Genomic DNA, 14,968 nt, shown 5'->3' with positions numbered 1-14,968 from the left:
TAGTAATTAGATCATTTTCAGTACTGGTTCAGAAAGCATGAATGAGGCTTGGTAAAAATTTCATGTTGACCAAAATACACAGCAATTCAGTTAAAAATAGTAACCCAAATATTTTTCTAGACATTTTATACTATGTGAAATTTAAATTTGCCTGCAGAATGTAGTGGTGGTGGTCTATAAAAATCAGTAGATCATAGTTCATCTCTCCTGAGTGCTAAAAAGGGTGGTGGATTTTACCATTTCTTCCTATACTTTTTTTATTTGAAGGCTGGTGCTTTCTTTCCTCTTCGCAGCTGTAATGACGGACTGGGATTCCTCATCCTCTGCTGCTAATTAATGAGAAGATATGGAGTTTTCTGGTCTTGTCTATACTGCTGCTTTATTGCGCTGTAACTTTCTTGCTCAGGGTGTGAAACCCTCCTGTCCCCCGAGTGCAGCAAATTATAGTGCTGTCAAGTGCCAGTGTAAACAGGCTCCCACTGGCTGGGAGCCACGCTCCCATCACTCTTAGCTACTCTATTTGTGGAGGTGGTTTACCTACTGTGCTGGGAGAGCTCTCTTCCAGTGTTGGTGCTGTGACCACGCTGCTGTGTTGAAGTGCTGCTGTGACTGCACTTTAAACTACAAGTGTAGACAACCCTCTGCATTAAAAGATGAGGAATTCTAACTCTTTCTGGCAACTGGCAGGAGTACCTTTCCCTCCTTCCTTACCCGTCCTGTTTGTATAGCTGATAAAGCATCATGTTTCTTGTGTTTATAATTTTAAAATCATAAATGTGTTAGTCACTTTTGGAATATCCTAATCAGGAAAATGAGATTTTTTTTTTCTTCCCTCCCCCTCCCCCCATGGCTATGTCAGTACTTGCTTTCTGTGACATAGCTTTAGGCATTCTGGGGCCTATTGAGTGTAGAGCAAGCTTACAGTTGCTTTGTTGGAATTGTTCCGGCACATGAGTCAGTACTGGGATTCAAACTAAATTCCTTGTTGTCAAGCATTTACCCACTTAGCAATAAAATATTTGAGCCTTGATGGCAGCAAAGACCCCTTTTTTTGTTTCCCGAGGGAGTGCTCCTAGCCAGAGATTGTTAGTATGAAAACCACATCCCAGAATGCTTTTAGTTAATTCCAGAAGCTGAGAGGAAAAAAAATCAGTTTGACAGCTAGTTCCATGACAGAATGGCTTATTGCTTCACCATGTTGCTCATTAGCTATAAGCTGTAGCCATCCCATATAATTGAATTTTAAAAACCTGCAACCTGTTCGTTCATACCTCTGCAGTAATCTCTTTCTTTTGTATAGTGCTTGAACTAATGCAACTGGAACAATATCACTAAATTGCACAGAGCTGTTCTGCGTCTGTGTTGCTGTTAGCTGCCTATTTAAAAACATTTTTAATTAGAGAGAGATTGGTTGCATATTTTCATACCAGTCTGGGAGAGTGTAGGGTAATGCAAAGAAAACTGGTTGCCCTGAAATCTGAATTATTTGAAAGTGATTTTTGGTAAAGCCCATCTATGTGGTGATAATGTTACACTGTTCCTCCTTCAGCTTAGCATAAATATCCATCATATAGTCCAAGAGTCCATTCTTCCCATGTAGGCATATGGCACATTAAGAGTTTTTTAGCTTGTAGAATTTACTACTTTTTTGTGTGTGCATGTGATTTAATGCCCCAGACCCTGCAGTAGAAACTAGGGATGTTATATAATGTTTATTTTAGTAATTGTGTAGCTACAAAAAATTTGTTCAGTTACATGTTTACTAAAATACTCTCCAGGAATGGGGATAGCAGCCTGTGAGCTCCCAGATCCTGGCCCCATCCCAGGGAGTTCCCTGCCACTCTATTCTCCCCATGGACAGAGGCTATTCTGTAGCAGCAGTCCCTGTCTGTGGGGGGTCTGAGCATTCACGAAGTGCATGTCAGTGGTAGCAGCTTACCTGTGTTGTCGAGGGGTCCAGGTATATATATCTCTGGAAGACTGGCTGGTCAAGGGCCATTCACAGTGCAAGGTCCAGTGAGACGTCACTCTCCTCCTCTCCATGTGTCATTGTCTTTGACTCCTGGCAAATGACAAAAATTATCGTTCGTTCCAGCACAGAGAATTAAATTAATCAGAGCGGTACCCAACTCTTCTACAGGAAACCCCCTTGTTACGACAGCCCGAGTTGCAAGCTCCCCCCCCCCCACACACACACACACACTTATGACCATTTTTGTAAGTGCAGAAGGGACCGAAAACCTCCAATTTACGTCCTCGGCCCCCATTTACGATGACGCACTGTGCTTATTGTAAATGCAGATTAGAGTTACAACCCCCCGACTTGTGATGCTTCCCCAGGAACTGATCGCGTCACACGTCAGGGGCTGCCTGTACAGCCACAGTATTCCTCCCTTGGGACAGATTCAAAGCATTGCAGGGCCTAGTTTGGTGATTCTCTCTCTTGCCCCTCTGACAATGACGAGGGCCTGTCTTCGCATCCTCGGCCACATGGCAGCATGTACATATGTAGTGCTTTTTGCGAGCCTCAAGATGTATCCACTCCAGCTTTGGGTGGTGTCAGTGTACTCCCCAGTGCAGCAGCCACTCAACCGTGTAGTTGTGGTACTGTCACACATCTCTACTGCTTACAGTGGTGCACAGAACTACATAATCTCTTTGCTAGCGTCCCCTTCAACTAGCCCCAGCACTTGGTGCTGGAGTGGAGAGTTTGCCTCAGATTGCTTCAAACTCAAGGCCAGTGGCTCCAGAATGAGAGTCCTCCACGTAAACGTGAGGGAGTTCAGGGTGGTCAGAAACGCATGCAGAGTGTTTTTACCCCACCTTCATGGGCATAATAGTCCATGTTCTCACATAACATGCAAGGAGGAAACTACTCTGTGTCCCTCTGTGAGGAGCAATCTGACTGTGGGCTTCTGTGTCCTCTACCACATCTCACTGAAAGCACTCCACCTTCCTAGAGTTCGCAACTTAATTGTGTACAGTCTGAGCAGTTTTCTCATCTCCCCACAACAGGTCTGCTCCAGAATGGTTCTAGAAGAGGGCTCTCTTTCTGATGCCTTTCTTTTCCCTTGGACATGCGGTCTCGTACGCATTCCATCTGTTCCAGTTAATTGGCATAATACTCCAGAAGATCAGGCAGGACTCAGCACAGGTGATAATAATCACACCAGCTTGGCTGCACCAACACTGGTTTGGCACCCTCGTGAGCTGCTTGCAGCAGGCCCCTCATCCACTGTTGCATCACCTGGCCCTTTTGTCCCAGGAATATGACCCTCTTCTTCACCTGGACCTTTGGCCACTCCACCTCATGGTGTGGCAGCTCAGTGGTTGAGCCAGCGGGAGATGGCATGCTTAGCAGAGGTGCAACTTGTCTTCCTTAGAGGTGCAACTTGAAAACAGCCTTCAGCCAGATCACCCTATGTGGTGAAGTGGAAGCCGTTTTTGGCCTGTGTGTCCCATAAAGGGGTCATCCCCACCAAAGCACCAGTATAGCTGATCTTTAACTATCTTTTATACTTGAAACAAGAAGGTCTCGCTCTTGCCACTGTCAAAGTGCATTTCGCTGCAGTTTCCTTCCATCCACCGATCCAAGGTACTCAGTTTTCTCACATCATCTTGTGAATTGCTTTTTGAAGGGCCTGGAAAGGTTATTCCTGCTAGTCCCAGCCCCTCTTCCTCAATGAGGGCAGAGGCCTGTGGGAATAACTTCGTCCTTGCTAGGTTTACTGGTCCTCCATTTGAGCCACTGACTTCCTGCTCCCTTGCACTGCTGTTGCTTAAGGTGGCTATTCTTGTTGCCATTACCTCAGCCTTTGTGTTCTACCTGGACAGAACAAAGCTCTGTCCTAAGTCCATCTAGCTGTTCGTAGCCTATGTGGATAGGATGAAAGGCCATCCTGTATCATTTCAGAGGATATCGAGAGATTACCACCTGCATCTGCACATGCTATGAGCTAGCAGGCATTCTGGCCCCAGACTTGTTCAAGGTTCAATTAACCAAAGCCTACATCTCGTCCTTCAAGTCTCTATCCAAGACATCTGTCACGCTGCAACATGATTCTCAGTGCACAACTTTGCAGCCCACTATGTGATTATGCATCATGCTAGGAACAATGGGTAAAGCTATGTTGCAATCTGCATGTTCGTGAGTTGCCTGCCCACCTCCACAGATACTGTTTGCAGTCACCTATGTTGAATGGACATGAGCAAGCACTTGAAGAAAAGCCACAGAAACATTACCCGTTTCTGTAACTAATGTTTTTCGGGATGTGTTGCTCCTGTCCATTCTACCTCCACTCCTCTGTTGGAGTTTCCCAGCAAAAACGGACGGAGGGGCCTGGAAACGCCCTTTATAGTGGGGTATGTGCACGCCACTGTAGGGTGCGCTGGTCTCAGTCCCCTTTAGGTATTGCCGAGGGGAAAATTACCTCAGTAATTGCAGAGGTCCCGTTTTCCTTATGTCCTCTTATGACATCAGCTCTTTAGAGAGCACAATTGGCAATCTCTTCCAAAGGGAGAGTTTGCAGGTTGATGTCTGTGACACACCCACACTGTTAGCATATGTTGCCTGAAGTGCGTCTGAGCGTGCCGTATTATGCAGGACAGTGTAAGATGCATCTTTTGTTCAGGTTTTCTATGGCTATCAGGCTGTGAAATCCCTGTCTAATTCTCCCAGTCAGAGTGGGTGTGGGTGGGTGTGTGGTATTGTAGCATCAATATTTTTTTAAGGCTCTCTGCTTGTAACATTCTCTCCTCTCATACTTCTGTACCTCAACACCTGTTCCATAAAAATACATTATGGTACTCTACCATTGACACTTTTTTTAGTGTGCAAAATTGTTTTTTCAAAAAAGAAACTTGGTTGTGGCAGGGAAGCATATTGATGTGGGATTCCAGGGGAATGAGAAAGTTTTGTTCCATTTTTAAGCAAGCAAAATTGAGAATAAAATAAACTGGTAGCTCATTCCACCTCCCTTACAATCATGAATTTTTACCTATGCAATTGCTTTCCTTTATAAGTAGGGTCAATTTCAGGGTCAGAGGATTTTCAAAATAACAGATTTCACAATTTCAGTTGCTTAAATTTGAAATTCCACAGTGTTGTAATTGTAGGGCTCCAGACCCAAAAAGGATGGTCTGTGTGTGTGGGGAGGGGGTATGAGATTGCAAGGCTATTGAAGAGGGTGTTGTGGTACTGTTGCCCTTACTTCTATGCTGCTGGTGGCACTGCTTTCAGAGCTGGGCAAATGAAGAGTGGTAACTATGGACCGAGAGCCTAACTCCAAAGCCAAATGCTCAACTCTGAAGGCAGTGCCCCCCAAGCAGCAGTGCAGTAGTAAAGAAGGCAGTACAATATCATGCCATCCTTACTTCTGCAATGCTACTTTCTGGCTGCCCAGCTCTGAAGGCAGTGCCGAAGTAAGGGGGTGGCTATCTCACAACATCCCACTTGCGACTCCCTTTTGGGTCAGGACTGCCAATTTCAGAAATGCTGGTCCCTGTGAAATTTGTATAGTATCGAATAAAGGCACACACAAGACCAGATGTCATGGTCCATAATAAGTTTTTCATGTCCATAAATTTGGTAGAGCCCTACTTATAAGGAGGATAAACTTTAAAAAATCATTTTGGAAGTGAGGGGTTGCGTAGCTTTGGAAGGAAGTTTGTCTTTCTCTTCTACCTACTGTGATCTAGTGATGATATATTTTTCTTTTGTTTTTTTTTTCAGGTTTTTGTTTTTGCACTGAATGTAGCCAGGACGGATCCTTGTGGGCTTTAGCAGCCCTAGGAAACTGTCAAAGGTAAAATTATTCAAACAGTAACATTTACTTGGCATTTTAGGAGTCTAGAAGCAGAATTAACCTATACTAACCTTTAATTGACTGGCATAGCAATGCTCCTTGGGGTACGTCTAGACTACATGCCTCTGTCGCCAGAGGCATGTAGATTAGGCTACCAGACATAGTAAAATGAAGTGGCGATTTAAATCGCCGCTTCATTTAAATTTACATGGCTGCCGCGCTGAGCCGACAAACAGCTGATCAGGAGGTTTACCTGGGTGGTCGACAAATACCTTTGATGTCGCCACCCGCGCGTCCAGACTATCGCGCTGAGCCGACAAACAGCTGATGAGCTGTTTGTCGGCTCAGCGCAGCAGCCATGTAAATTTAAATGAAGCGGCGATTATTTAAATCGCCGCTTCATTTTACTATGTCTGGTAGCCTAATCTACATGCCTCTGTCGCCAGAGGCATGTAGTCTAGACGTACCCTTGGTGGCGTAGAATCCTTCTTTCACTCTTATTTTGTGGGAGGAGTTGGGTATAAGATTTTGATGATTGCTTAACAATTTTAATGTTTGTTGAATAAAGATGTGTACTCTGGTGTTTTTTTGGCAGAGTTCAATTGTGGTAAGAGTATCAGCCTTTTAGAACAGTGAATACTTAATCCCATCTCATAATAAGAAAGTTAGATATTATGTAATTGAATAGTCGTGTAACTGCATCAAATGTTAGTGGTTACACGATTATTTGATAGATCCCGGGGGTGGGTCTGGCAGCCAGTGTGCTCCTGGCCCCACTTCCAGGGAGCCTGCAGCTATCCCACACTGCTGCTCTGTATTAGAACGTGGCACAGAGGCTTAGGGCTGGGGATTTTTACTCTTTCTCTCCTGTTCCCCATTGACTTACCTCTTTGCTGCCTAGTACAGGCATCTGAAATAACATGCGCCTTTGCTGCTGGGGGGGTGGTGAGTTCACTGTTCTTGTGGCTTCCTTTTGCTCCTCTACCAGAAAGTCAAAGAAATCGGTGGGAAACATGAATTCTGCCTGTGGGCAGTGGTGCAGAATTTTTCCAGGGAACAACGTTCTCTCTTAATTTTATTATGTGCATCAAGATTAGTGCAGATGTGCACCACCAATAGAAATACATACTAGTGGCTATGAGTGCTCTGCTCATCAGTGAGGTGGCACCTGAATCTCTCCTGGGCAGCCACCCAAATGCTCAGCTTACAGAGAACACTGCCAGGGAGTAGTGTGTTTCCATGCACTTCTCCCATTTTTCTCAATAACCATCAGCTCCATCTTTAAAATGTGGAAATAGTTGTTTCCTTTTTTTATATATAAAAGAAAGTCTGAGTCTCTGACCTTCAGAACATTGTAACAATTTGTTACAATATAAAAAGTTAGTTCTTGATGCAGTTTATTTCCTTAATGTCGCCCCAGGAGCGGAGCTGAGTGGTGCTCCCTCACTGATCCCCTTGTAGTTTGGCCTGGACCTCATCTGTGTCCCCAGTGGTCCTCTATCCCTCTCCTCCAGGTGAACATGTCTCATACGTTGGGGACCTCTATCCTAAGGTAAGAATTTGCAGGTCCAGTAGGATCACTGTCAAGCTGACAGGGTTTTTTTTATTAGCCTAGTAACCAGGGGAAAGTTCTTCTATACTATATTTGTAAAGCTGGCTTTTTTGTATTTGTATTTAGATTATTAGAATCTTATTGAGCTCCAGTCTGTAATTATTCCTTGCTGCGCACACCTTTTTTATGAATGAGTGAATACAATGACTATGTAAATTCTCAGACATTTCCTTCTGACACTTTTAAATAAAAAACAAATACTGATGTGCGCCTGCTGGACACATTGTTCTTTTTAGAAAGAAAAATTGTCATCTTGCCCTGAATGACAGCTATTGACTGAGGCCTGGCCAATTGCATATAGTATATTATCTGGTTAAAGGCCAAGGCTTTCAGTATTATCGTGTTATATGACACTCCAAGAAAGAATGTTGAAGATGGCAAACCATTTTTTGGGTATTTTAAAATTTGTTTTCCTTCCCTTTATTTCTTCTAGGCACTATTTTGCATTTCTGCAGTTTTGCACAGATTCTGTTCCCATGCAAACCGATGAGGGAGAAATACTGGAGGAAGGCAGTCCCAAGGTCAGTGAGATAATGCAAATAACATTACTTGAGCAGGAGGTTTCTTGTTGAGACAGGGAATAGACATTGCAAACACTAACTTCTGAAATGATTGTATTTAAAAAGTAGAATTGAGCAAATCTAGTATTAATACTGCATTTATCCTATAAATACCTTACAGGAAATGTCCAAAGGGGAAAAAGAGGAAGTTCCTTTAAAAAAACAAAAAAAAACCCAAAACTTTTCAATAATACTAGCCTTTTTACTGAAACTGGAAGGCCCTAAAGATTAGTGTGAAGATTCCCTGGTTCCACTTTAACCCGATTAATGCATTAGACTATTGGGTGATCAGGTCCCAAAATCACCATATACGTATTGCAAGTGGATCCATGTGCCAGAATTCTGATTCTTAAAAATTTCCTATTCTTGACATCTCACATTTTTGTGTCTTTGGATTTATTCCACAAAAGTCACATCTTAGCACGATACCCTCTGTGGAAGTAACTAATTTCAGAAATGCACTGAGAACCTAACTTGTTGCTAGAGTAGTAATGCATGTAATTGACCCAGGTGAATACCTTTCTTAGAAGATTATTGCTAATTTAGAAAACTCGGTAGAGGGATATGAAGGGATACAGGATAGTGCCTTTTAGCTACTTCTTTTATCTTAAAATTCAGGTGTTCCAATATTACAAATGACCTTTTGTGTAAATACATGGTATACTATCAAAATGTTGCACAGGTGGTTAGCTGTATTTCACTGTCCTAAAAATTATAATCTTTACTGAAAGACAGTTTAATATTCACTTTGCTGCAAGCATGTGTAAATAAGTCAACCAAAACCAAATTCGTATTAGCTTGTTTGTGCTATATATTAGGTACCAACTCCCAGTGTAGACCAGGCCGAAGTCTATACAAGACAACCCTATTGAGGATTGAATAAATCAGTCTAACTTTTTCGATCTTTATTATTCCATTGAGACACATTCTTATGTTTTTTCTTCACATATTTGCATACATTAACAGAATAACAAATTATCTGAGCTATACATGTACCTCAAGGTGATGGTCTGTTAGTACAAAGAGAGTTGCTATGGTGATTCTCTGGAATTTCTTGGAAAATGCCTGGGACAAAAAGCTTTTAAATGGTTTTGGGAGGAGGGAGAGCTGAACTTCACAGTTACAATGAAAACCATAGCAGGTTCCAAACTGTTGTTAGAACAGCAGTGCATGTAATTGACCCAGGCAGCTGAATGCCTTGCACAGAGAGATTTTGCCAGTTCAGAAAATTCATTGGGGAGGTGTAAAGGGAAACAGGATAGTGAAATTAGTTACTAATTCTAGAAACACTCTAGCTTTCTATGTGATGAGCACAGTCATGAATGCATATTTTTCAACAAAGTAAAAGAATGTTTCTGTGTGTTTTAGGCTTTTGGGAACGCATGAGGAGGCTGACTTGTGTGTGAGAAATATCAGAAATGGGAAAAACACATTAGCATATCTAGGCCCTCTTCCCATCATACATTGGGCTATATTGTTTGCTAAAATAGTGCTTTGTCTCATTTCATTTTAAATGATTGTAGGTATGAGCCTTTCTTCCCTTCCATTAGGAGACATTTTTTTAAAATTCAGTTGATATTTGATTTAACTTTTCCTCTCAATTTCAATCTGCTGTTATCTCAGTTGTATCATCTTGTACACATTAAACTTTTCTGTGGTATTTATAAATATTTGGATAACTATTTTCTCTGATTTCAATTTTGTATTCTAGGTGAACCATGCATGTTGTTTAGTTACATGTATGCAGGTATAAAGGAACAATTTTTAAATTTATAAGAAAAAAGTAATTTCAAAGAACAATAAGTGTGTCCTGGGGGAAACAAAGTGGATTATATATGGCTCTTTGTTCTGTGGATGTTAACGGCTAGTCGGCTAATGGTTTAACTGATAAGTGATTGTTTATTGATTTACGTCCTGGTTAACTGCAACAACCCCATCTCCCCCCGTGCATGCTCTTCATTTAAAACTTGGACTGGCAGGCTGGCTCAGTCCCAGCCCACCAGTCAGAGTTTTCAATGAGGAGCATGCAGGGGAGCCACCTGCCACCTTACACAGTGCAGGATGGCAGCAGCTCCTGTCCACAGCCAGTTTTAAACACACTTCCCTTGTGGACTGGCTTCTATCTGATACAGAGGCAGCAGCGTGGTGTGGCAGGGGGTTCCCCGGGAGTGGAGCTGAAAGCGTACTGGCTGCCAGCCATCCCCTCAGTGGGAGGGTGATCATCAAGTAAATGCTAAGAAATTTAGTGGTTACATGATTATTAAAATAACTGCTATCTAGCATCCCTACTTCGTTCATTACTGCTTTGGTCTTGTCAGGCTCATTCTTAGTGTTCTGGATAAATGTTTTCTTCTAAAATCATGGCAGAGTATCTAGCCAATGTCTACACTTGTTCAGGATTGCTTCTGCCTTCCTTGTCGTCCCCTCCTCCCCAAGCATTCAGTTACAAATAAAGGCAAATATGTAACACTTACGGAGGATACGTGCAAATTTAGACCATAGTTTTGGCTACTTTGTTTTTCTTCCCTTCTTTGATGGAATCTTTGTATTCATGTTTGGCATCTTTAGGATCCTTTCATTTCTTCCAACCATCCAAAACATTGCACATTGTAACCATCATTTTTCTGACTAAAAATAACTCTTCTGAGCCCATAAATAATGGTCCTTTAATTTCTAGATTGGTCAGTCTTCTGGCACACTCCTCTTCCTGTAGGTTTGAAGAAAGGACTGTGTCGTGTGGCAGTGCAGAGCGTATTACATGCACTGTTTGTTTTTCTTTGAAACTACAATACTAAAGTTGCTTCAAATGAGGCTACAATGCAGCAGTTCATGGAGCTAACAGCTAGTGGACTTTAGACTAGTTTTACACCCATATAACTTTTAATTAGTTCAGTGAAGATATTCTTGATTTACCCCAGTGTGTGCATGAAATCAGAATCAGGCCTCTCTTGTTTGGCACCTGGTTAAGATATTAGTTCATACTTCTAGACAAGCTTTTTGTTCTTACCACAGCACAAATGAAACAAAGGTATTGTAGCAGAGCAAGGTGAAGGGTCCAGAAGGAGTAGGAGATATCTGGAGCTTTCTGCCCTTGGAGTGCTATGGAGGAAATGAATTTGTGAGGTCAGAATGTTAATTGGCTGTATCTGGTATAAGGACCAGCAGTGAAATGGTTAAATGTTGACATTTTATGTTACTGTCTGATTCATAGCTAATTAATTGAGGCAGAGAAAAATGTATGCTTGTCTGCTGCCGCTTGCTGCAAGCTCAGGAAGACTCATGGCATTTGGTTAAGCTTAATTCTCCTTGTCTGAGGTGATTTAACAGCTATCATGCTGTATATTTTTAAAAAAATGAAAACTTATATGTCAGAGGTATATTTTTGAGGAATAATGATTTCGCAGGATTCTGAGGGTAGATTGGACTTATTTGAAAAATCAATTTTTAATGAGACAGGAAAAATACAGTGAATAATTCATCTTAATTGTGACCTTAAGAAATCCCTGCTATTCCAGTCCTGGACTCCTCCTGCAACTCTGCCAGGTTGACAGTAGGGATCTTAACTATCGTTTAGTTGTATAAACATGTAACTGTTGGAAATTCTAGAGGTTACACGTTTACACATGGGGGGGGCAGGCTTTTAAGCCAGCTCCCCACAAACACTGGCTCCTGCCTGTTCCCTCCCTGCTAAAGAAGCAACAGTGTATGGAGTAGGCAGCTCTGCGGGAGCTGATACGCATGGGAAGCTGGTTTGAAAGCTGCTTCCCACATGTACCAGCTCCCGCCTGCTCCCCTTATTTCTATGCTGCCGCTGCCTGTCTATCAGAGACAGCAGTGTGGGGGAAGGATGGTGGCAGGCGGCTCTGCAGGAGTCGGTGCTCGTGAGGAGCTGGCTTTTAAGCTAGCTCCCCGCAGCACCAGCTCTTGCCTGCCCCTACCCTCTCCTCTCCCCCATGCTTCTGCCTCTGTGGGAGGTGGGGGGAGGCGGTTCTGCAGAAGCTGGCATGCTCAGAGAGCTGGCTCCGAGGAGGTGCCTGCCTTCCACCCTTGTTGCCTCCCACAGCAGCAGCAGTGCAGGGAGGAAGGGCAGGCAGGTGCCAACATGCACGGGGAGCCAGCTTAAAAGCTGGCTTTTCGTGGGCACCAGCTCCAACTGCCCCTTACTGCCTCTGCAGCAAGGGAGGGGGTTGTGTCTAGTCGATATGATTAACTGATAAGCCCAGGCTCATCGTGTAATTGTCCACATGCTTACATCCCTAGTTGACACCTGTGACGTACTCTTATTCTAATCTAATCTTGTCTTCAGCAAGTATCTGGAGCATAGTGGCCAGTGTATTTATCTCTTTTTTCACTCAGTGACTTACAATATGCCAGGTGACCTGCTAAAAAGAGAATTCAACCACACTCTATTGGACATTCCACAATAGAATGTAAAATGTTTCACATGAAAAGTCAAACTCATAAAATTTCCCTCGTGTGTAGTATGGTCTTGTGCTAACTGCCAACCTTAATGGTTTAAGTCTTGCCCCACATGTGATAGGCTCATTCACTCGGTTAATGCCCTTTATGCCTGGAGAAAAACACATCTCCATTACGATGCTCTTATAAAAAAAACTCATGAGTCAGTTGATGTGCACGAAGCTACATCTTCACCTACTTGAGCAATTGATGTGTGCCTCCTCAGATCCAAAAGAAACATCCACCACCAAAGAATCCAGAGTCAACAAATGCTCTTTTGAGCAGCCACTATCGTGTGTGTGTGGGGGGGGGGGGGGAGGGGGGCAGAAAAAGGAAGGCATGGAAGAATGCTCCATTTAAATGGACAATGGTCAGATTAATGCCTGCCATCCTAGCACTGAGGCTGTTGGCATTCGCAGCATTCCTCTCCAGTCTTGGTTCCTTAATGATATTTAGCTAAAGATTTAGACATCCTAAAGCTCAATGCTACTAGACTGGCTTTCCCTGTTTGTTCTCTGAAATTCAGTAGTGCAAATCTTCACAGACAAAAGCAGTACAAAAAGAAACATAATCCATCAGATTCTGGAGTTGGTGCCATCAGAGTGGGGTGACTGCGAGGCATTTCATGTCACAGGACTTACTGAGCAGACAATCTTTAATTGGTCCCTGCATGATTCTGTAGTAGAGCTGATATTCAGTCTTTGGGGATGTCCCTGAAAGACCATGAACAACACATGTCAGAACTTCTGCTCCAGATGTAGACTGAGAACAGGATAATTACCAGATGCTTTTCTCCTGCAGCGGAAGGGAGGCCTTCTTTTCACCCTTCCCCATTTCCCTGTTTCCCAGGGTGATCTCCAAGATCAAGAAGCATGGTTGTGGTCATTGTCATTGGCCTGTATTGGCTGAGGCACTTCTGACTGGCAGATCTCCTCTTACAATCCATTCAGTCTTTGATCCAGTTCTCTTCAGCACTTTTCTAGTCAAGTGGAAAAGGTTCTTTATTTGTTCTGTGCAAGGGCACCCCTCCGCTGCAGTCCTCAGTTCCCTTTATACTGGACCACTTAGTCTACTTAGATGAGACTGCCAGCCCTTGTTATTTTATCAGTGTCCAACTGGTAGCTATTTCTGCTTTCCATCCAGGTGCAGTGGGGTGGTTGGTATTTGGTAAGCCCATGCTTGGATGCTTCCTTAAAGGGCTAGAAAGACTGTACCCCCAGTTGTGGCAGATAGTCCCCCCCATGAGACCTTACCCTGGTCCTTTTGAGACTCATTGGGCCACCTTTCGAACCTTTAGTAACTTTTTTGATTTACCTTTTGGTCTCTCTTTGACAGCCAAAAGTCTGTTGTAATGATAACCCTGTGTATGAGAGACCAATTTTTCATATATAATAGTATTTTGACTTCAGTTTTAAACTTTATACACACTCACATGCACATTTCACATATATAGGAAAAATGTGACTTGCTGTATTTGATCAGTTGGCTGATTCAGTGCAGCAGAGCAGCTGTGGCCAACCTGTGGCTTCCAAGCCACATGCAGCTCTTGCCCCCCAAAAGTGCGTCTCGCGAAGCTGTTCCTACTTCCCTCCCCCCCCCCACATGGTCCTCACCCCTCCCCCGCCGGCTTCCCTGTGCTTACCGGGTCAGAGCTGCGGGGTTTTAAAAAAATGGTGCCCAAGATGGCGGCCATCTTAAAGGGGCAGCCCGCCTTTTTTTAAAAATGCAGAACACAGAAGTTCTTATCAACTAATTGAATAGTCGATGGAAATCCCATTGACTATTTGATTAATGAAAATTTAACATCCCTATTCAAAACTTGCTGGTTTTATTTTTGTTTTCTTGTAAGAATTTGAATTGGTTGGAGGACCCCTGTCTGCTCTTAGCCGAGTTCCTGCTAGGCCTTAGTATCTTGTGGAGCTTCTCTAGGTGATGTAAGTCTGTGCTTTTCTCCTTTTTGACATGGTCAGAAAATGATCTTTTTGTTAACATTGTATCAGGATCAGGAGCACGGCCAATATCTGTCATGTTGCGCTGATGTTTCCGGTAGTTTTCCAGTGTTAGTGCCATATATATGGAGAAAAAGCCAGTGTAAAAATCAAGGTTTTTAAATGAACCTAACATATGAGATGTAATAACTGTTTTCAGGACAGATGGAAGTCTGATTTAACAGGAAGACTGAATCCCTTTACACTCAGGCTGTATCTGCACTATGCAGCTTTTAGCAATACTGTACTGGTGAAGCCATGCCACTAAAAGGCACATGCAGCATAGCCACTGTTTGTTGGCAGAAGAGAGATCTCTCGCTGACAAAGCGCTCTTCATACTGATGCTTTTTGTCCACAAAAACTTTTGTCTTGTGGGATTTGTATGTTTTTTAACACCTTTGAACAACAAAGGTTTTGCTGACAAAAATCCAGTGTATAACAAACCCCGTGAGGTATTTCTATGTCTGCCTCAAAATAATAGAGGAAAGGAAGTGCCTTTGCTTCATTATACAGATGAGTTAATACTAAGAGCCTATCATTCTTTCA

At 43.0% G+C, this 14,968-nt stretch overlaps 1 protein-coding gene across 8 annotated transcripts in view; it reads left to right on the top strand.

Annotated features, from left to right (window-relative positions):
* TNRC6B (trinucleotide repeat containing adaptor 6B) overlaps positions 1-14,968 on the top strand; it is a 260,830-nt gene that overhangs the window by 25,086 nt on the left and 220,776 nt on the right. For 7 of the 8 annotated variants that reach the window (XM_075912508.2, XM_075912457.2, XM_075912600.2 and 4 more), the window contains 2 exons: positions 5,732-5,804; positions 7,850-7,937. In XM_075912508.2, the coding sequence (XP_075768623.2) occupies positions 7,893-7,937 (45 nt within the window). In that variant the 5' untranslated portion in view covers positions 5,732-5,804; positions 7,850-7,892. Of the gene's footprint in view, positions 1-5,731; positions 5,805-7,849; positions 7,938-14,968 lie in introns of those variants that run through there. The other variant, XM_075912916.2, reaches the window with a different exon arrangement.

This window comes from Pelodiscus sinensis, chromosome 1 (genome assembly GCF_052426305.1).
Source record: "Pelodiscus sinensis isolate ZL-2025 chromosome 1, ASM5242630v1, whole genome shotgun sequence".
Lineage (NCBI taxonomy): Eukaryota > Metazoa > Chordata > Testudines > Trionychidae > Pelodiscus > Pelodiscus sinensis.
Note: the sequence above shows the minus strand (reverse complement) of the source record. Positions and strands in the feature narration are given on the sequence as shown.